The following is a 21,565-nucleotide window of genomic DNA, read 5'->3' as shown; positions in this document are numbered from 1 at the left end:
AAGTTGTGTCATAGCACAAAAGTGGCAAAGTACAACCTCAATGCAACAACCCCATCAAACACTTTTGGGTTGATAATACCCTTGATCAGAGATTTTTACTTTAACCTCACAAACGATCATCTGAATGAAAGGCCAACATTTTACACAAACAAATCCCCCCCTCCCTTTTTTTTTTTTTAACTTCCTGTAGGTGTAATGGCCAAATGTCCAAATAGTTTTTGGTTATGTGACTTTAAACAATATTATTCTGAGTTGTCATTCCCTCCAATTCTATAAAGTAATTTATTACATTTTCAGTTGGTGTAAAAGGCAGATGTCCCATTACTCTTGCCTAAACAGCGTAAGGTGACTCCTGGTCATGTAATCAGTCTACAAGCCTTTCTATTTTGAGCTAAGTAGTCAATACAAATGTAATATGTACAATAAATAAAATGTCTTTATTAGACAGTATTTCAAATTACTAAGAGCTTTCAAAAACGTAAAAATGAAATAAAATATCAATATAATTAGATATGAGCTTAAACAGTAGTGTGCAAACAGCCAGATCAAAACTACAAAAGAAAAAAAAACACATTCGCGCTTCAGACAGTGATGCAAAATCCTGCACAAAACTGCATGCTACTCACCAGTGTTTCAAAATTCATTGTAAACAAGGTCAGCCATCACAGTGAACAGTTTTAAAAGCAAGGATTTACCATCACTGCCATGTCCTTTCACTTACTGGGACGCTTCATCTTTCACATACAAAAACCATCCTTTACGTGAACCACATTCACAGTTGAAGGATGCCATTTTCTAGTAGTGACATCACCTCCAATCAACCATCAGTCTTCCCTCGATTAAAACCCCTCGTAAGAAGAGCAAGACTGCGAAATCACATCATCACCTTCACTTGGCAATGGCATATATTAGCTTTTATCATTCAAATTGTACTACAGTCGACTGGTGTCTAAAAATTAACCAAAAAGGGGGTCACATACAAATTTAAACAAAACATTGCTGCAAAGTAAAATACTGATGTCATTTCAACTCTTAAGTTGATTTTAAGTTACATGAAAACCTTTAAATAAGACAAGAAATACTAAAAGCAGATGTCAATGGTAGGGATGGTTGTCTAACGCATTTGCACGACTTCCAATTGCCGCAAACAGCTAGCGTCCATTTGCTGCGTCCCAATGACACAATGTCTTCTGTGCCAAGGCAGAAGACGTCTGAGCAAAGCTCGGAGGTGTCAGGGTTGGCTCGTGTGTGGAGCCAAACGAAGCTACTGTGAGTTTGGGCTCTCCTTGGTAGAGTGAGCTGAAACGAGGGCCGCTTGTCACTTGTTGTGGCGACCGCGAGATGGCGCTCCTGGGCTGGAGGAGGAGCCCGGATTTCTCCCATGGCTCCTCCAGCGTTGGTGCAGGACAAAGTCATAGTTGGAGGTGGTGCACATGGCGTAATACACGTTGGCGTTGTCAGGGACGTGGAGCTCTGAAACGCAAGTGATTTTATGTTGACTTTCCCCTTACTATGTTTCAAGATTTGATTTGTGGATGGTTGTTTTTGAAATAAGTTTATGTTGAGTTTTTACTACACAATACGTATGTTTTTTTTTTTTAAATAGTGCACACAAGAAATACACCAAATAAATAAATAAAAAACAATACTAAAACTAACAAAAACTGAACTAAAACGAAACATTTTCAAAATAATTCAAATTAATTGAAGCTAGCAAAGATTAAAAAACAAAACTCAAAATGAAATAAAAACTAAAATCCCAAACTATTATAATGCTTGTTTGAAGCTTACTTGTACCGCAAATCCATCAAATGTACCTCAAAGTCAAGGTACCATGGTACCTGAGGGGCGGAGCGGCCTGGGTGTGCACAGGCCCACCCACATTGACAGACTGCCCACCCAGAGAGACTCATGAAAAAAATCTATACTTATAAATTTTTGGTCAATTATTAAATTATTTTTGAAATTGTGTTTGGTTGCGTTTTTTTTTATTTTATTTGATTGAATATTAAGAATGGTATAATTGTGGTTGTCTAAGGAAGATCTGAACTTCATATTATTCAGATTGTCATTTTACTTGAGTATACGATGTGTCGGGACAGTGAGCGAAATATTCAGACCCACCCTGATTTTTCAAGGCCCACCCATCAACCACATTCTGGCTTCGCCCCTGTTGTACCTGTTCTGTTCCAACCAATTTATGGACATTGTATTAAGTCGTACCATTTCCATTGTTGAGCATCTGGCAGAGGCTAAAGTCCTGACAGTTGAAAGTGTCCTCCAGGTTGTGTTTGTCCAGAGCCCTCTGAATGACCTGAGGTGTGTGATCTTGGCTGGTCAGCTGAGGGACAAAGTTATTTGTCAAAAACGACACACTTGTACATTCTAGGTTCTGCAACAATCACTGCACTGTACAATTCTGATTAAATTCCTGATGTTGCAGCTTTTAACCCTAACCAATTTTAGTGCTCAAGATTTTATTTGTACTTGTTCTAAAACTACATAGATACAGGAGATTCCCACAATCCTGCTAACATCTTGTGTTCCACTTCACTGTTTTACAATGTCCAAACAAACTACACAAGGTACTTAAAGAGGAAGTCAACCCAAACATATTATTTTCAAGAATATGCTCTATGCAAGCCCACTAGTTGAAACAAGGTTTGTGGAATTAAGAGTTAATCCACCCGTTTTTAGCCATCTCTGAAAATGACATCACAACTGCTCAGGGCTCGGGTAAAGACCAATCACAGCTCAGCTTCAGAAAACAGGTCAGCCGTGATTGGTCATTACCTGAGCCCTGAGCAGTTGTGATGTTATTTTCAGTCGACAGACGTGACAAAATGGCCGCCCCCTAAAATGAGGATTATAACTTATTCCACAAATGCAATATTTATCAGAAAACCGTGTTTCAACTAGTGGGCCTGCTGGGAGCATATTCTTGAAAAAAATGTGTTTGGGTTGATTTTCGTCTTTAAAAAACAAAACAAAACAAAAAACTAGCTGTGGCCCAATACTGTATAGAAGACAATGGAGCTGTGTGCTCTCCCTCACCAGAATGCTTTTGTAGACGTTGCCGTTGTTGACACACTCCACGCTGACTCTTATGATACACGAGTCGGCAAGCTGTTTGTTGTAGACGGGCAGCACGGATTGCGTAGAGACGCTGGACAAGGACGCGGATGAGTCTGGCCTCAGCGCCAAAGAGGAGCAGCTCAGGTCGGGATTGGAGGAGCTGCAGGAGGAGCTGGAGAGGATGGGCGAGGAGGACGACGACATGGAGGCGTAGTCCTCGTTGATGTTGTGCATTGAGCTGGAAAGTGACTGTGGAAGGAGGATTGAACACAAACATTTTTAACAAAGGCTATGTGCTCAGAAATGCAACAATAAAAATGCACTGTAACCTTTACAGGTTGACCTTAATTTGACCTTGTGAAAATCTTTGAATGCACATGCCCAGTGTTTCAGTACTTGGATTTTTATAGCAATTGTTGGTGGCATCAAAAAAAAAAAAAAAAAGAACCATTTCAAACGTGCACACAGACACAATGTCAAGTGCTCCTACCTTGAGTTTGAGTCTGAGTGGGGACGAATGAGGGACACTGAGGTCGTCCATGTCTGAACCGCTGGAGCTCGAAGACGACACGCTCATCTGGTCAACGTGAGTCCTCCCCAGGGAACCATCACTGGTTGCTCGTGACCTACACACAAATATATTTGCTTTCTCTCAAAAGAATGACAAAGGTAAAATCTGACCAACCATAGCGTCATGACCACATCTTATGCAATCTAATAAAAACCTTGAGTAATGCTGTATCATAAATACTACTTTTTGACTAAGATATCAAGTTATGTATGGTGCCCTATGATTACGGCAGCCACAAATTGCCAGACTAAAGACATTTTGTCCATCTATGCCAGTGATTCTCAAAGTGTGGAACAGAGTCTCCCTCTGGTGGTCCAAAAAATAAATAAATCAGTGAATTAAAAATTCAACCCGAGCATGTTGTTACAGTAGGTTAATCCAGTGGTCGCCAACCTTTCTTTCTGCCACGACCGGTTCATACCCCTCCGGGGAGTGGGGTGGCGGGGAGGGAGAAACATTCCAAATACGTTTGTTTATTTTACTCATTCGCTAGCTTGTGCATTTAATACTACCCTTACGCGACGGAGACAACTTGACATGCGTTAAGAGACAGTCATAGACAGCGAGAATCCGGTCACTCTTCAAAATAAAATGTTTTTCAGCCTGGGATAATAAATAAACCGGTAGTACTGTACATTTTTTTTTCATTTTATCTGTGCAGCCTGGTCCAAAATGGCCTGTGGCCCGGTGGTTGGGGACTGGGGCTTAATCCATCCATCCATTCTCTGTACCATTTATTCTTAATGTTCAAACAGTATACAATGTTACACTGATTACAATAATATTAAATATACGTTTTAGCAATAAAACCTCTGCCTCGTTTTCGACTTAGCACTGGGACTGCGTGTGCGTCCAGTCCAGGGAAAAACTTGAAAATCTGTTATTCTCAGTTTTGCTTTTCAATGTGTTTTAATGAGGCGCAAATTTTGATTTGCAAACCACGATGTGAAGCCACTTTTTTCACCAATATCTCTTGTTGATGAAAATGATCATACCTGAAACATGTGACTGCACATTTGGTTTGGACTATTGACAACAAATGTGAAGGCTGCAGCAAAAATTTTGAAGATAAGCACCATACTTACGAGGGGAGCTTCTTAGTCGGTAATCGACTGCTCCGTAAATTGGGAGAAGTGGGACACGGATCGACGGGGGGTTCCAGCTCACGAGAAAGTTCATAGCTTCAGGCCAGAAGAAAAAGACGATTAATCAGCACGACTGTGTCCCTTGTTTGTCTCTGAGTCGCACTGACAGCATAGCAACGTGCTCTAACCTCTCCTGATCAGTGAGGAGGAGCGTGTGTGCCTGCAGCCAGTTGGTTATGCGATGCTTCACCGGAAGATGGTAGTGGGAACAGGAAGCCTGCAGTTGACGAATCTGAGAGAGAATCTCAAACTCCTGAAGAAAATATTGGAGAGAAAGGCAAGAAAATAATGAACTCAGCAGCCAGTTGACCCCACAAAAACCCAAAACAAAAAACATTTAAATAAGCCATCACAAGCGGGCAAAACCTACCCGCCTGCGCTTCTCGAAGTTGATCAGTCCATCCTTTGGACAGTAGAGAAGAGCAAGTGTTAAAGGGTCAAGTCAACCCTAAAATTGTCTTCACAATAATATGTTGTATGTGCCCCCACTAGTCTAAACACAGCATTCTGAGTAATGGTGCGTTTGTGGTATACAAGTTAAGCAGCAAAAACCATCCATTTTTATCCATCTCAGAGGTGGCCATTGTGTCACGTGCTGTCAACTAAAAATAACATTACAGTGGCTCAGGGCTCGGGTAATGACCAATCATGACTCAGCTTCAGAAAGCAGGTGAATAAAACGGGTGGATTTTTCAGTCAGAATATCAAGTTTAGATTAGCGGAGATACATAGAACATATTATTGTAAAAACAAGTTTTGGGTTGACTTCCTCGATAAATACTCCAGTGGCATGAAAAGGATACGTCGAAACAGGTGGTCTTGGGTGTGTGATTTCTACTCACCTCCACAGAGTCAGGGAGAGCAGTGTCCAACATAGTGAGGACAGTCAGGTAGGAGCCCAGGTAAGGTACAATTCCATCTTTATGCTTCTAAAGACAACAAGGTAATGTTTAGCTGCTCAGAAGAGAAGTCAATCATTGCAGTGGATATGATGTTATGAACATTTGCACAAAGTCCGACAAAATGACATATGATCTTATGTCCTTCCAGCACATGAGATGCATCGCAAAAGCTTCACGATTGGTGTCACGAAAAAGATTTTAATTCAAATCCAAAGTATAAGTAAACCCCGTGGGGTCTAACACACTTTGATGATGATTTGGGTTTTCTGAAAAGTGATGGTTTTGGAGATGAAAGGTTTCCGCCAATGTCACCAATGTTTTTGAGTCTTCATTAGCTATTATCATACAAATGATAAAAAATACTGGAATAAACTAAGTTCTCTATGGTATTCAAATCTACTGAAATTGCATGGAGCAAAGATCATTATTCAAATAATCGTCCTTTAATTTTAGTGATACTTTCATTCACTCCGTTTGATGAAAATTCTGCAAAAAAATGACTGGTGTGGTTGTGTGGAAAAGACTTACCATATAACGAATTGTTTCACCAACAATTCGATTCGTATCAGAATTTGTGGTTGGTGGTAAACTTTGCATTTACAGGGTTTCTGCAGGTATCAGCAAATCTAATTTAATTTAAACAAATGTAATGCTCATGTCCTACTGCATACACACTATATATATATATATATATATATATATATATATATATATATATATATATATATATATATATATATATATATATATATATATATATATATTTGATTTTCATCTCATTCCCAGCTTTAGCCCAGTGTCAAAAAAAGAAATAATTCTGAAAATGTACACCCACTCTCCTGTGCGTGTTTAAACAGAGTGAGCAAAGTAAATATAAATAATAAAATAATAATGATAATAATAAATAATAAAATAAAATAAAATAAAAAGTTTAACATTAATGTGTATTGCGTGGGCCAGAGTAGCGCTCATTAAGTAAGAGTGTGAGCTGGCAGAAAAATCTTTCTAAAAATCTCAGATCAGTTCTCCACCATGGCCACAATATTGCCTCAATTTGGACATTTCTTAGTCTTGTGTCCTCTTTCAGAAAAAGAAGTCACAAAATGCCTTCACTGACACAATGTTAATTTTACCACCTTTTCCTGAGATTAGTTTAACCTGCCCTAATTTAGTCATTTTCTAAACTCTGATACAAAAATGAGAACATACTCGCCAAACCCTTGTCGCTCTAATGAGGCCTTTGTGGAATCCGTATCTTTAACCGTTAAGTCGTGAGAGCATTTTGCTCGCGGTGCGCACTCTCCTAAAGACCTCAGTTGAAAACCATTGTAAGGGACGTGTGCCAGAAATGAACAGCTGCCTTCAGTGGCGGCGTGGACTTACCATCTGTTTGGAACAGAGCAGGGGAGGCCTAGAGCTGGCGTTGACCTCTTGCTGACTCCCGCTCTGTAGCAAAACACAAGTCAGCTTTGATTGAATACCATAACGACAATCAAGAAGGCCACTTGACAAAATGCAGGGTGTGGTAGGTGGCAACACAGCAGACATATTACATAACTGTTCTTTCCCTGCTTGAACACCAGCTAAGGGTTGTTGCTGGGTGGAAAGGGCCATGAAAGGGACTCACATTCTGTATTGTCAGTTTCGATGGGTTGCTGATAAAGGCATCCTCACTACATATTCTAGCCTAGTTCTTACTTACATGCACCGACACGGAGAATAAAAGAGGCTGAGAAACGGCTGGAACTGGAGCCTGGATATTCATCAAATGATGTGAAATAAAGGTCAAACAGAAAAGGTATTGTGTGGACAAGAGGACAGCTGGCAAAGGCACTGCGTACACAGTTACAGTCCAAACACTGATTCGGCGCATAATGCGTATGTAACATTTTGCACAGCTAAGTTAAAAAGAAACACACACCACTAACCACAAGGGAAACGTTACATTTCAAGTCCCGTTTTTGGTATTCTGCTTGTATTAAAAACATGTTATAAAATACGTCAAGTGCTAAAAAAGTCTGTCTTGTTTTGTCTTGTCTTATTGGACAGCATGGCACATAACCAACAACATTTAAGCACATTTTCCACACATAACACTTGTTTAACAACAACAACAACAACAAAAGTTTCCATTCTGTTAGTAATATCCAAATACCCAATGTTACTTGCCTCTCAGCATGACACATAACCAACAACATTTAAGCAAATTTTCCACACATAACACTTGTTTAACAACAACAAAAAATTCCATTCTGTTAGTGATATCCAAATACACAATGTTACTTGCCTCTGTCAGAATCTCTTGATTGGCCAGCACACAGTTCTCATCAGGAAACGTCTCACACAGATGCTTGAAGGTAGCCATGCATTCCCTGAAAACAGGAAATAAAGACTTTGTTGACTGCTTTCCTGCACTAAAGAATTTCTCTGCAAAATAACAGTACAGTATTGGCAGCAGGGACCCCAGTAATGTATTGTAATTTTACAATGCAACTACTGTAATTCATTTGAAAAGTATAGTACTGTATTTTGGATTAGAGTGTACATGACAGTAGGATAACTGTGTTGTTATTTTTATGGTACATGCCAGTTTAGATATCAAATCTGCTATTTAATAACAAAAATAATTCACCAAATTCATATGGCGCTTTTCCACCCCTTTTTAGCCATCTCTGGGGGCAGCCACTTTGTCACTTCTGTCAACTGAAGATGACATCACAAGTGCTCAGGTAACGACCAATCACGGCTGACCTGTTTTCTGAAGCTGAGCCGCGAATGGCCGTTACCTGAGCAGTTATGATGTCATCTTTAGTCGACAGCAAGTGACAAAATGGCCGTCCCCTGAAATGGCTAAAAAGGGGTGGATTTTGCTGCTTAACTCATATTCCACAAACGCAATATTAATCAGAATTCCGTGTATACAATAGTGGGCCTGCTGAGAACATATTCTTGAAAAAAATTTATTCGGGTTGATTTCCACTTTAATGGCTTTCATCAGTATGGGTGTTTCTTTTTTATTTGCGTGGTTACTACTATAACTGTATTTGTTTAACGTAATCAGATTCTTATAATGGAATCGTTTTTGAGGGAGTACCAATTAAAAAAAACAAAAAAGGAATTTTGCGAAATCCAAATCTGATTTGGTTATTTATACGCAGGTACAGAAGCTGAAACGTCAAACCAAGTTTAATATGGACCTAATCTAGATTTCTTACTTCGACAGCAGTTGGAGTGAAATTAGAAAATTCCAATTAAAAATGTTCAACTTCTGTAAATGTATTGATTAGTATTTTAGCATTAGCTGAAGTGTTTGCAGGTTGCTCACTTGCTGACAGCCAGCCACGTCTTCTTGAGGCGATACACAGCATTGGATTGCAGGGCGGACAGGATGGCCCGTAAGGAAGAAAAATTCTTCAGCTGCCTGCACGCCTGCAAGAAGTCGGTATGAGAAAATAGCTCTAGCGCGGCTCTGTCTCTTTGACAAGGTCATAAATGTCATCCGAGCATGCTTCTTTCCCACACCGACCTGTGCCACATTGATCCACCACTCAAGGATACGCGCTCTGCAGGAAGGACTGGTGTGAGAGGAGTGAGGTACACCTGGGGCACTCAAAGGGTAGAGGAAGTTCAAGGAGGAGCTGGGTGATGAGACGGGCGAGGAGGTGGAGGGGCTCGGAGAAGAAGGGCAAAGCAGCGAAGTGATAACGAGGTTGGTGAGCGCATTGAACTGGGAAATGGTGGCACGGACGCTGGGTGCCAGATTGCGGTTTTCCTTCTTGTCGCGCTGGGACCACACGCAGCCCAGGCAGTGGAACGGTAACACTTGGACAAAGAGTTCCTGGAATATAAACATTAATAACAAAGACTGACATTTTAAGACACATTATCTCTCAAGACAGCGCAACAAGTAGTGAGAAAACCCACCATGTCCAATCTGGTGAGCTGTTCCGCTACATCAGTGACAGGGAAGTTCATAAATTTGCCTCCGTCGTCCTCTTTGCGCAGCAGCACTCGGTCGTCCACTGACGCAAACTGGCTGCGATCTGTCAAATACACGGTAGCGTGAATGCCTTTTCCAAAAACGGCACAATCATTCAAGATGATGGAACACAGGCCTGTTGTTGTGATTATAGTTTGTGTGTTCATTGCTATGCTTGTAAGTGAATAAGCAGTCGCCAGTTACAGAACTAGAAGCTTCCTCTACCTTGTTCCTGGAGCGACTTGAGCAGACTCTCTGCGGTATGAGCCAAGCGTCTAAAGCAGAGGCGCCGGCGCAAGTTGGCACATAGGAGTCGGAGAGACTGGTAATGAGGGGGCTCACGGAAGTCTGCGCTGTGTTCCCCCAACCACAGCTTGATTACTGGGAGCAAAGCACTGAGGAGGAATGGAGGAAAATGAATCCAATCGGTTTTGTTTGCTATATTGTCATGATTTGAATCCAGAGACACAATGAAGCCTGGAAATTGCAGATTCGTGTGGACTAAGAGCAAATCCAAATGAGCCAAGTTAATGCACTCACCTTTGCAAGCACATGGTGTTTGAGTCGTCTCTGTGAGAAAAAGGGAAACAGTCTTTGTTATTTGGATAGAAATATATTTTTGTCATTTTGTCATCATTTAACTACACAATCCAATTAACTGAAACGTTTGATTTGCATTTTATTTTCATGTAGCCTCTGCTATAACATCTTCCCTGTTGACAGGTTTACAGCGTCAACCTTCACAATAGAAGAAATTGGAAGGGGAAGATCAGCACTTCAGTGACAACTTACGTCTGTAGTTGTGCTTAAAATCCATTTGAGTGACTGCACAATTTATTGTGATGTTCACAACGAATGATGGTCACTGATAGCGTAGTGGTACACGCGCCCGAGTTGTGTGCGGGCAGCGTGGGATCGATTCCCGCTCAGGATGGTGTCTGTGTGTGTGCCCTGCTAATAGGGTTGCGTCAGGAAGGGCATCCGGCGTAAAATGCTTTGCTAAATCAATGATCGAGCGTGCACTTGATTCGCTGTGGCGACCCCTGAGGGGAAAAGCCGAAAGGATAACAACAACAACAACAATGAATGATGCCAGTGTTGTAAACCTTTAGCATTGTGCGGATATGCCCCGCATTAGAGGACATTTCCGAAGCCTTGAGGGTGTTAACAGACAGACAAAGGTTTCCATCAGGAATAAATGTCATCATAACAATCTGTCAATAGTGGGATTGCTCCATGTCTTACTTAATCCATCGGAATATGAAACAATAAATGCGTTAGCATAGAAATCACCTAAAGAATCCGGTTGTTTTTTCTCATTAAAAAAAGATTCATACAAAAGTTGGATGTAACGCAGGTTGTGTTCAATTTGACATCTTGAACAAAATGATGTGCGACAAAGGAGGGAGTTTATGTTCAAAGAGTGTCCTCAGACTGACTGCAAGCCTGTTGCCACCAGCAGCACAAGTGTGAGGGTGACTGTTTGACAAATAACATTACATCAACACTTGTATTGGCGTGTGACCCCCTAAAAAAAAAAAAAGAGCAAACTTGTCTGGTGAGCTTTTTTTTCAAACCATCTGGAAATAATAAATGAAAAGAGAGAACCATGCAGTTTCTTTTTGTTTCCTGAGCCTCAATAAGTAAGCTCTATGGGGAATGTGACATGAGGAGAAACGCTGTAAAATGTTCCTTGACTCTCGAATACGTGTCACCGATACATGCAGCATTTCAATAGAGGTTTCGCTACAACACAGTGACGTCGCAAGGGTGTCCAATAGCCTCTTTCAACCTTGATGTACTGTATGACTCACCTGCCAGTCAGTCCAACCGGACTGCCGGCCTCAAGTCTGATCATATGTACTACATTAACGTTAAACAATGAATTGTATGCGCTGGATCTGACGTATTGCCCCTCCAGTATTTTATTGTTTTAATGCATTAATATGCAAGATGTTAACGTCTATTTACACATATAAAGCGGTTAAGCAAATGTGTATAGTTAATGAAAGTTTTATGATGAAGGCAGCTCGACCCTGGAACAAAAAATTTGCAATAGGAAAAACTGTTTTGAAATCCGAGCAAATGGTAAGTAAACCATTGTTCCAGACCAGATTGCACCGCGACCTTAGATGTTCCAGTACTGTACTTTAAAATGGGCCAGTAACATTTAGCTAATGCTAATCAAAAGTCACACTATGTAGCATACATGTACAATGACTGTTTGAAAGTGAATCTTTATTTTGGATGTTTGATTGTGCACAGTATTTCACAAGGGGTCAAGCTATCGCCACTGGCCGGAATATAAGGTACATCTGCACAAACAAGAGGTACATGCCATCAAAATTAACAATGCTCAGAGTGAGATTCATTTAACAGTGTTCATTATTGTGGTTATAAATTGCAGTGTTGTAGAACTGCACAGCTTCAGAAAAAGGTTACTACTGTTTAATATTTTGGTTATTGTTATGAAAGGGGGTGGCACGGTGGTCGACTGGTTAGCACGTCGGCCTCACAGTTCAGAGGTCGTGGGTTCGATCCCGGCTCCGGCCTCCCTGTGTGGAGTTTGCATGTTCTCCCCGTGCCTGCCTGGCTTTTCTCCGGGTACTCCGGTCTCTTCCCACGTTCCAAAAACATGCATGGTAAGTTGATTGGACTGTCTAAATTGCCCCTAGGTGTGATTGTGAGTGCGGATGTTTGTCTCTGTGTGCCCTGCGATTGGCTGGCAACCAATTCAGGGTGTCCCCCGCCTACTGCCCGAAGACAGCTGGGATAGGCTCGAGCACGCCCCGCGACCCTCGTGAGGAGAAGCGGTATCGATAATGGATGGATGTATGTTATGAAAGGAGAGTAAGACACAACTGTAATGCATCTAATTAAGATTGTGCAGGAGCACCCCTATTAAGCGTGTGTGTTGAAATTTAAAAACTGCCGGGAGCTTTGTTAGTATTCATCACAAACAATTGATATAAAAAGTCTAGTCTTGGCCGCACATTAGCGCAAACCGAGGATCTCTGTGTAAAATGGTAATAATGACCTAATATGTAGACTGGCAGACAGGTATTAAGCCCACATTTTGGTTTATGTTTGTCCCAGTTCAGAGGCCATCAGAGTGAAAAAGGAGAGTCTCACCTGTGAAAAAGCAGCTCAATCAGATTATTGGTAGAGGTGAAGGCTCTGTAAGTGGAGAGGAAAACATGGACGTAGTCAGGCTCCTGATGTTCGGGATCCAGAAGGTGGGTGACCAAGTGCTCCAGGGTGCCTGCTTTAAGTCTGCGCAGCTTCACTGTGTGGTAGTGGACATAATTGTAGGCCATGCCGTCCGCCACCATGGACATGTTTGGGCTTGGCATGACGGGCTCTCGTCGCAGCGTGATGCCAAATACAGCCCCATTCTCCTCTTCGTCCCCCCATTCCTGCACATGGTCCTGTAGGGGTGATGCAAGTGCTCATGTTAGCGTATAGGCTACAAAATACACTAAGGCTCGGCGATATTGCTTTTTCTAAGGAAAAAAGCAAATATTTACAAAATGTTTTTTCAAAACTTTTTTAAAACATGTTTTCCACCATCCAAAAAATTAAAATTAAATACCCCCCCCCCCCAAAAAAAAGTGAACAAATACTAGCAATAAACTCAAATCAATTGAAAAAATTAATAACCTCCCAGGCTAATGTGTTGATGTAACTATTAAGAATCTTATATATATATATATATATATATATATATATATATATATATATATATATATATATATATATATATATATATATATATATATATATATATATATATATATATATATAGTATATAACCAAATTTAAATAACCAAATAACCCAGTACATGCTTTCTGCGCACTGTTTCAGTGAGCTCCAATTTAACATTGGTGACAAACCTACACATGTGCAGCACAAACCTGGTGACAAACTGACTCATTCATTTAGAACACGCCAGAATTGAGTGTCAGCTCACCAATTATTGTGATTTAGCTTGTGACCTGGTCTGATGACTGCACCGTATAAGTGGCAGCATTTGCGCAGGAACAAGCTGTCACTGCAGTGGCAGTTTGTTTCCACCCAAAGATTCTAACAGACTTTTGTTCCAACTGACAATAACAATGTTGCACCACCTCAAAATCATACTTGATAGTCGCTTGCTCCTAGGTTATCCAATTAACAACACATATTAACTGAAATAATAATGTAACTTCAAATCAAGAGCAAAAATGAAGGACAAAGGTTTGGAATTCGCACAATTCCAAGTGTGTGTGTAATTGTCATAACGGGGTTGTGCAGTTCAGGCAAACGTACGTAAATCCTCTAAAAGTCTGCTACAAATGATGACAAAAAACGTTCGTCGGACATCTACATTGAACAGTCAGTCAAAACACGTGGATCGAGCACAGGTAGGCAAAATAAATATTCTTCACGGTCATGGCAAGTTGGCAACTCAAACATACAGAAGTGAATAATGACGTGTTTTTCGTATTTCTTAACTCACCATTGTCAACTGCCATTTTCCCGCAGTTCCCATTTTTGCATGGGGCCCGCACGTTTAGTCAAAAAGGGGATGCGCATTGCTCTGACAAGTCATAAACTCTAAAATACATCGAATATGCATCTTATCTTGGTTTCAAGCAGTCACACGTAACAAAGTGGAAAAGGGACAAAATTCAAAAGGCTAAAGAAACAAGAGTGAGAAGGGCCGGTAAAGGGAAGTGACAGGTGTGGGCGGGGCTAGCACAGCGGACCAATACGTGACCACGCAGTACGAAAATGTAAACAAGATACTATGAATACAAACAACCTCAAATTAAGGCTGCACTACAAACTCCTCTGATGAATCAGGTATTAAACATAAAGAAGTCTTATGAAAAATTATCTCTTTGGTAAACATTTAATATTTGATGTTCCTGATAATTAAATTGTTACATTTTTATATTACACACAAAAAAAAATTCCAGAGAGAGCACTTAAACGTTTCTCCTAGAATCCAAAAAGCAACGTCAATCTTTTTGAATATGTAAAACTTTTCTATCTTTGGAAGAGTGTTACTGTCAAAATCACTGTCAAGGTATATTGAGGTGTGTTTATCCTAAATCGCCTCTTTTTTAAAATGTCTTTTTTTTTTAATAAATTAGTCACTGTCGCAAAATTACCAGTTAAACTTTCACACTTTTATCAACAGACCCTATTATTGTGGAAATGTCATGTGCATAACTTTTCTACTAACAAAGAAATCAGTTAGAACAATGGCAATGTTGCCATCCACAACAACATTTTGTACAATAAAAACTGGATTGAAAGGGGTATAATTTATATTTGGGATTTATTTGACGGTAATACCGATCTTTACAGTTATGAAAATTGTGTGAAAACAATTTTTTTTTCAGTCAAATTCAAAGATGTTGTAAATGCTCTACTATTGAGTTGATGAAATGAAATCTATCCATCCATCCATCCATCCATCATCGACACCGCTTATCCTCACAAGAGTCGCGGGGCGTGCTTGAGCCTATCCCAGCTGTCTTCGGGCAGTAGGCGGGGGACACCCTGAATTGGTTGCCAGCCAATCGCAGGGCACACAGAGACAAACATCCGCACTCACAATCACACCTAAGGGCAATTTAGAGTGGAAATGAAATCTAGTTTATCAAAAAATACCTCTCCAAACACCTGTCAAAATCAAGGGAATTTGTAGATTTCATTTTTTAAAAAAGTATAAATAAACATGTTAGAAATATGCTCCATAGCTATAAAAAAAATTATTCTCAAAAAGATTCTTCAGGATTAAAGAATTAGATTATATAAATTAGCATAGAACAAGGTTCATGGTTATGCCCCTTTCAGTTTTGCATTTGAAATAAAATAAGAGAACTTGAGTTTAAAATACTACACATTTACCCTTGCAATAACACAATTTTCAGGTTGACTGATTTAAATGATAAATGCACCTTCTATGGATCTGAGTCAGAAACAATTCCACATTTATTTTGTATTTGTCCTGTGTCTAGATTTTGGAGGTATTTTGAAAAATATGTGCATAAAAAAAAGACAGACCAGCACAGTTTGGTCTAAGTGACACCATTTGTATGGAATCATGAGTCTTGGTCCTTTGTGATCAATCTTATGCTGCTCATTGGCAAAATTTACTTAAACAAAATGACAAATTCAAAAATGTTCAAATATTTCTTGTAGAATTTAATCATTACACACAAGCACTTGGAAACAAACAGATAAGGAAAGTATTTGTATGCTGCAATACCGTAGTGATTGATTTACTGCTTTCTTTGATTTCTTTCTTTTTTATGTTGTTGCTTGTATTGTTTTATTCCTTTTAAAGACATTGTATAATATGTGTAGCACCTTTTTTTACATACTATCTGCATATTTTTGTTTATGTTCATAACACAGTTTCAATAACATTTTGAAAACAAAATAAATACAAACTCCTTCTTGCTACTGTTGATACTAGAGCCAGATTAAAACGAAACTAAAACCCTTTACTTTTCTGTTGGTAAACAGATCTGAGCTCACACTATAAGTTTGTTGGCATCAAACACCCCAAAAAAACCAAAACCTTATTGCTGCTTTTAATGGAAGAAAAGCTATACTAGTTAGGAAACAAGACAACGCAGTTAAATGTTATTTGTGTGTCACCTTTACCACTGCAAATTGTTTGGTAATCTCCCTAATGTGCTGACATTATGGGGGTGCATAGCGTCACCACATTGGGGAGATTCCCGTCCAATTAGTGTAGTTGCTGTAATTAGTACATTTAACAACTAAGACAGCAACAAAATGAAAATGAAAACATAACTAACTTCCTGTGACCAAATATGTAATGCCTGAAAATAATGAAGCTGGATTTCAGACGCCCATTCTCTAACTTTTCTCGATTTAAGATTGAAGATGTACATTAAAGTGGGCCTCGTGATCGTTAGAGTTGCCCATTACAGTATCAGGCTAACATCAACATAGCAGGTTTAGTGCACTGCTGCCTCGAAAGAATCTGGTTTGGACACTTTTCTAGTAGCAAATATCGTTCCTGCCTATGGTGTCTGGGGAGCGGCGGGCACGCACCCACAGCGTGAAACAGGTATGTTGCCATCTGCAAAAGGAATTCTACTAGTGCGCCCTAGCATTCTACTACTCCAACGAATACACTACTTAAAACAGGAGATTGGAACAGTCAGAGAGTCTCATACCCCTTATTGATACGTTCAAAAAAAGTGTCTCTCAAAGTGGAACTTTTCAAAATGACTACAATCATCTGCTATCATGTTGCAGTCAATGCAGGTAAGGCAAAACAACAGCACATTTGTGCTTTTAACAATCCTCCGACAATGATTGCTACTGTTCCCATTTAAAGCATAAATGAAAATGACATCACAAACCCTCAGAGCTCAGAAAACGACCAATCACAGCTCACCTGTTTTCCGAAGCTGAGTTACAATTGGTCGTTATCTGCGCCCTGAGGGTCTGTGATGTCATTTTCAGAAGTGACAAAATGGTCGCCCCCTGAGATGGCTAAAAACAGGTGGATTTTACTGCTCAACTTATATTTCCCAAACACAATATTAAATAGAATGCCATGTTTTGTTAAGTGGGCCTACCAAGAACATTTGGGTTGATTTCCACTTGAAAGGGGACTTTAAATAAGCAACAAATTTGGTGCAAATCACAATATTTTAAAACAAAGATTTACCAGCTACTGGCCTGACATGCACATTCGAACATTTTGTGCCATTCTGGTAGGTCTGTGTGGACATGGATCATTTTTGACAACCTTGTCATATACACAAGAATTTCTACAAGGATTTGAAGGAAAAGCATTCCCCTTTTTACTAGCTTGTTGTCATGTAAACATATACTAACAACAACACCACCCAGCCACACATATAACACTAACAAGTAGACAAAACGAAATGTTAATCAGACAGGCCACCAGTAAGTTCAAGAATGAGCCTTTTGTTGCGCTAATGAGATTGCGGCCATCAATAAGCAATAAATGGAGCATCATTCTTTCATGCTTGCTCATGCACTCTTTGCAAACAAAAGGGCAGACCGAGCAAGAAAAGACTGCAATTATTGCTTATTAGTCACTTGAATGGTGAGGATGTGACAAGCAAACAAGAAATTTCCCAAAGTTAGTGGTGGTTCCTCAAACATTCCACCTGCTTACAAGGCTTGCTTGAGCTGAAAATAAACCATACCCCCACGGAATGTTATGTATTTCCTAGAGAGAGTGCCCATTAGTGCTGCTGTGATGACGTTCTTAAAAAGAAATGTTGCGCAGAAGTGGAAGAACCGCAGCAGTTCCCGAAGAAAAATCTGACACTTTATTTACAAGACTAGCTTTAGCTTCCCAATATATACTGTAGACTACTGTATGTCTCTAACAAAAGTAATATTAGCATACAGAACAGGAATATTTCCAATTAAATATCTCCAATTTGAGTAGGTCTTTGGTCAGATTTAGAGACATGATCTAACAGTGCCGTATCATTCTTTCCAAGCTGGTAAGACCCCAATTTTGTCGTAAGGTTAAAATCAGCTGTCACCGGCCGTCAGAGCTGGATAGTAATGCGCTACATTCACTCTGTTACTTTTACTCAAGTAACAATTGGGAGGAATTTTACTTGCCAGAGTAGTTTCAATGCAACTTACTTTTTACTTTTATACTTGAGTATATATGTTGAGAAGAAATGATACTTTCACTCGATTACATTGAGCTTCATTCAGTTTGCTGTTTTATTTATTATCAATTTATTGCTTCCGTGATCTTTTTTTTTTTTTTTTTTTTTAAATATAAAAATGATAAAAAATCCAGGGCCAAACACATGAAGTGACTTCATCACTGACCTAGACACATGGCGGTTCAACATGGAGGACCTGCTCACTATTTATATTCCAACCCAAAAAGAAAGTCACCTAAGCTCGCAATGGAATCCGATTCCTCAAGACCAGTGAGACAGTGGGGACCTCTACAGTCCCCAAAAACTGGACGTCAACCACAGCCGCCAAATTGTGTTCAACCCAAGAGGCTCCACAGCCACATTCCTCTTTCCTTTAGTGACTAGTACTTCACAACCATGGATCAGGATCTCAGTCAGTCTGACACGAAGTTAATACCTGTCCAGAATGGCCTGTTTCAGTTCAGGTTGAGCTCACCTCACACTGTTGATCAGAATCCAACAGCTGGAAACTCCTCAGCCACACCCCCGGCTCCGTGTCCGCGTGAGCGTCCACCGAGTGACTCAGCCTCAGCCCCAGGAGCTTCTTCATCCTGCCCACCTTTGTGCGGAGGCTGCAGGACTCCCCTCCATCACTGCCTCCACTCACCGGAAGAATGGTCCTCATCTCCATACCATGTCACACACACTGCACAGGCCCACTCGCCTCAGTCGATCTCACCCACACCTGCTGCCTCATCTGTGTTCGAGAGGAAAAAATGAGAACATAGTACGGCACCATTTTGCACACTATCCTCTGCGCGAGTGCAACATTCATGGTAAATTCAGCCAATTCGTGTGCTTACATGAATAGCCGAATTTGCAGCCATTTCTTAAATTGAGCGTGAGGTCCATAATCCTGTGTTATCAGAATATATAGGTTTGGACTTTAGAGTTTCTTTTTTTTTTTTAGATTTTTTTTTTCCAGTGAAGAGAAAAAAACTTGACCTTTCCTGAGCCAAGGTACATATTACGAAAACCTCAGAGGACACCACCAAACAAATTTGAAAAATAAATAAATAAAAACTGAAGTAATAATGATGTGTGGTGCTAGTGATTGCAATGGATGAGCATTTCATTGTTCTAACAGTCACCATACAGCACTATCATAAATAGATACATAAAGATATATTAGTTGTAAATGCATATTATTTTGCAGATCAGTAAGTGGAATTGGATAATTTCCAGCAGTACACCTGATTATATCATATGGCACACTAATGTACTACAGCACAATGGCCGGGAATCACTGCGCTATAAGTGGTGACAACGATCTGGTCACTGGTGTTACCAGGATGCCAGGTGTGGGTGGGCATTAGTCTTACCTGGGGCGAAAATAAAGTACTACAATGCTCAAGTAGGTCGAAATCCAGCATAGGGCTACTGCACCTTAAAACGTATTTTGTTTTCTCCTTAATTGAGATAACTGTTGTTGTGATTTGGGCTAAACAAATAAAAGTCGATTTGATTTGATTTGACTTAGAAGACATCTATAACTGAACAGTATGGACATGCAGGTGGAAAAAAATTAGGAAAAATATTTAGAACTACGCCAGAACTACATCCATTTACTTTGGGTGGGCAGAGCGTGTCCGTGGGTGGGCGCTAATGAGATTTTTTAATGACACCACATCATGTGAATGCAAAGTCAGAACCGGGGGGAAACAATAATTGATCCAAGACATACCAATGCAGTAAAGCGACCATATTATATTACATTGGTTTACATATGAGGCTCTAAACGACATTAAATTATATAATTAAATAAATGAAAAAAGAACTATATCAAGCTTTCTTGTAAATGTTTAGTAGGCTACATGACATATTTCTTTTAAACGTATAAAGTACAACTTAGAGAAACATATACAGCCTACACATGAATTAAACTTAACACAACTGAGATCCTTTTAAATCAATGGAAATAGAGTGCATTATATTCACCTTCCCTAGGAAAAATCGTGCGTGTCCTTCAATCCTGTGCAGATGAATACTCCTGAAGATTTGTTTAGCCACATGTAGAGCTGAGTGGGACTGTGGACTGGCGTTGTGCGTGACTGTGGGTGGCTGATGCTTTGTGTTGGAATGGTCTCCTCCCTGTTTGGCTGAACACTCCTACATAATCATTGTGTTCCAGTTCACAGTGCATTTTTTCGACTCAGAGCTTCCCTAATATTAGAATTAGCAATACACTCCCTGTCATTCTCCACAAATCATCTGCATACTATTACTACTTTTAAACTCTTCGTCGAAGATCGTTTGCCAAAGCAATCTTACGTGCAATTTCAAGCAACACGCGATTTCAAATGCAAGAAGCGGACGAATGCGTGTTTAAATTGACAGGGACGACAAAATACTCACGCTACTGGCAATTATTCAAATAGTGAAGCAGGAAATGAAGAGGTGTGCAGGGACCGCCTCATTTCATTGATTGGTCAGCGCATTCAAACATTTGGGAAATCCTTCAATGCTGTCACTTTCAAGATTGAAAAAAAAGGGTGTACAGTACTGTACCACTATTGATTTGTATATTTTGTTGAGAAGGTTTCACATCCATAAGTGTAAATTTCTCAAATCAAACCTTTTTTTATTTGAGGATAAGCAGCTCGGATAATGGATAGATGGATGAAATTAAATTGATATACTTATTTCAAGTCGTTCTATAGTAAAAATGTAACAAGTTACAAAAACAATGCTGATTGATGAATATCCATTCAGAATTTTTTAAAGAGTAAGTCTCATGGGTATCCTTGTTTGCAATGTGAACTACAGTAGTATTTTCTTTTGTTTTGTATGTTTTACCTTTTTTTTTTTTTTTTTAAATATTCTTGTTACTGTAATATTACAAAGTGTACCAAATTATTTTTTATGGCTTTTTACTGATAAATTACATTAATTCTTCAGTATTGGTCATGTAACCACATTTATAATTTGACTGTTTAACACATAAAATCTGTTTAACTGATCTTGATTAGATATATAGCTATCCCTAGGGTTCACTTTTGATATAATGTACTGTACTGATAAAAGTATACTTTGCACTGGTATGTGACATGGGCCAAATTTAAAATTGTGAGCCAAATCCATCCATCCATCCATCCATCCATCCATCCATCCATCCACTATACTGTTTGTCCTCATTGGGGTTTGGGGTGAGCTGGTG

General features: G+C 39.7%; 1 protein-coding gene across 3 annotated transcripts; it reads right to left on the bottom strand.

Annotated features, from left to right (window-relative positions):
• Positions 1-418: 418 nt before the first annotated feature.
• rgl3a (ral guanine nucleotide dissociation stimulator-like 3a) lies at positions 419-20,798 on the bottom strand. Of its 3 annotated transcripts, none has more exons than XM_086034172.1 (18): positions 20,347-20,798; positions 18,845-19,105; positions 12,805-13,100; positions 10,213-10,242; positions 9,898-10,067; positions 9,618-9,736; positions 9,220-9,531; positions 9,019-9,122; positions 7,981-8,065; positions 7,077-7,139; positions 5,634-5,720; positions 5,162-5,194; positions 4,920-5,044; positions 4,732-4,827; positions 3,566-3,701; positions 3,055-3,324; positions 2,224-2,341; positions 419-1,473 (listed from the first exon to the last, which is right to left on the bottom strand). In XM_086034172.1, the coding sequence occupies exons 2-18, from the start codon at positions 19,037-19,039 to the stop codon at positions 1,319-1,321; spliced, it is 2,394 nt and encodes a 797-aa protein (XP_085890298.1). In that variant the 5' UTR covers positions 19,040-19,105; positions 20,347-20,798; the 3' UTR covers positions 419-1,318. The 3 variants fall into 3 exon arrangements, with proteins under 3 accessions (XP_085890298.1, XP_085890300.1, XP_085890301.1); XM_086034174.1 differs by having other exon boundaries at positions 5,634-5,717; XM_086034175.1 differs by lacking the exons at positions 18,845-19,105; positions 20,347-20,798 and adding an exon at positions 14,172-14,432.
• Positions 20,799-21,565: the final 767 nt, after the last annotated feature.

The sequence above is a fragment of the Filicampus tigris genome, chromosome 6 (genome assembly GCF_054856515.1).
Source record: "Filicampus tigris isolate MCC_2025a chromosome 6, RoL_Ftig_1.0, whole genome shotgun sequence".
NCBI classification, from domain to species: Eukaryota; Metazoa; Chordata; class Actinopteri; order Syngnathiformes; family Syngnathidae; genus Filicampus; species Filicampus tigris.
This window is presented reverse-complemented; position numbering and strand designations above follow the sequence as displayed.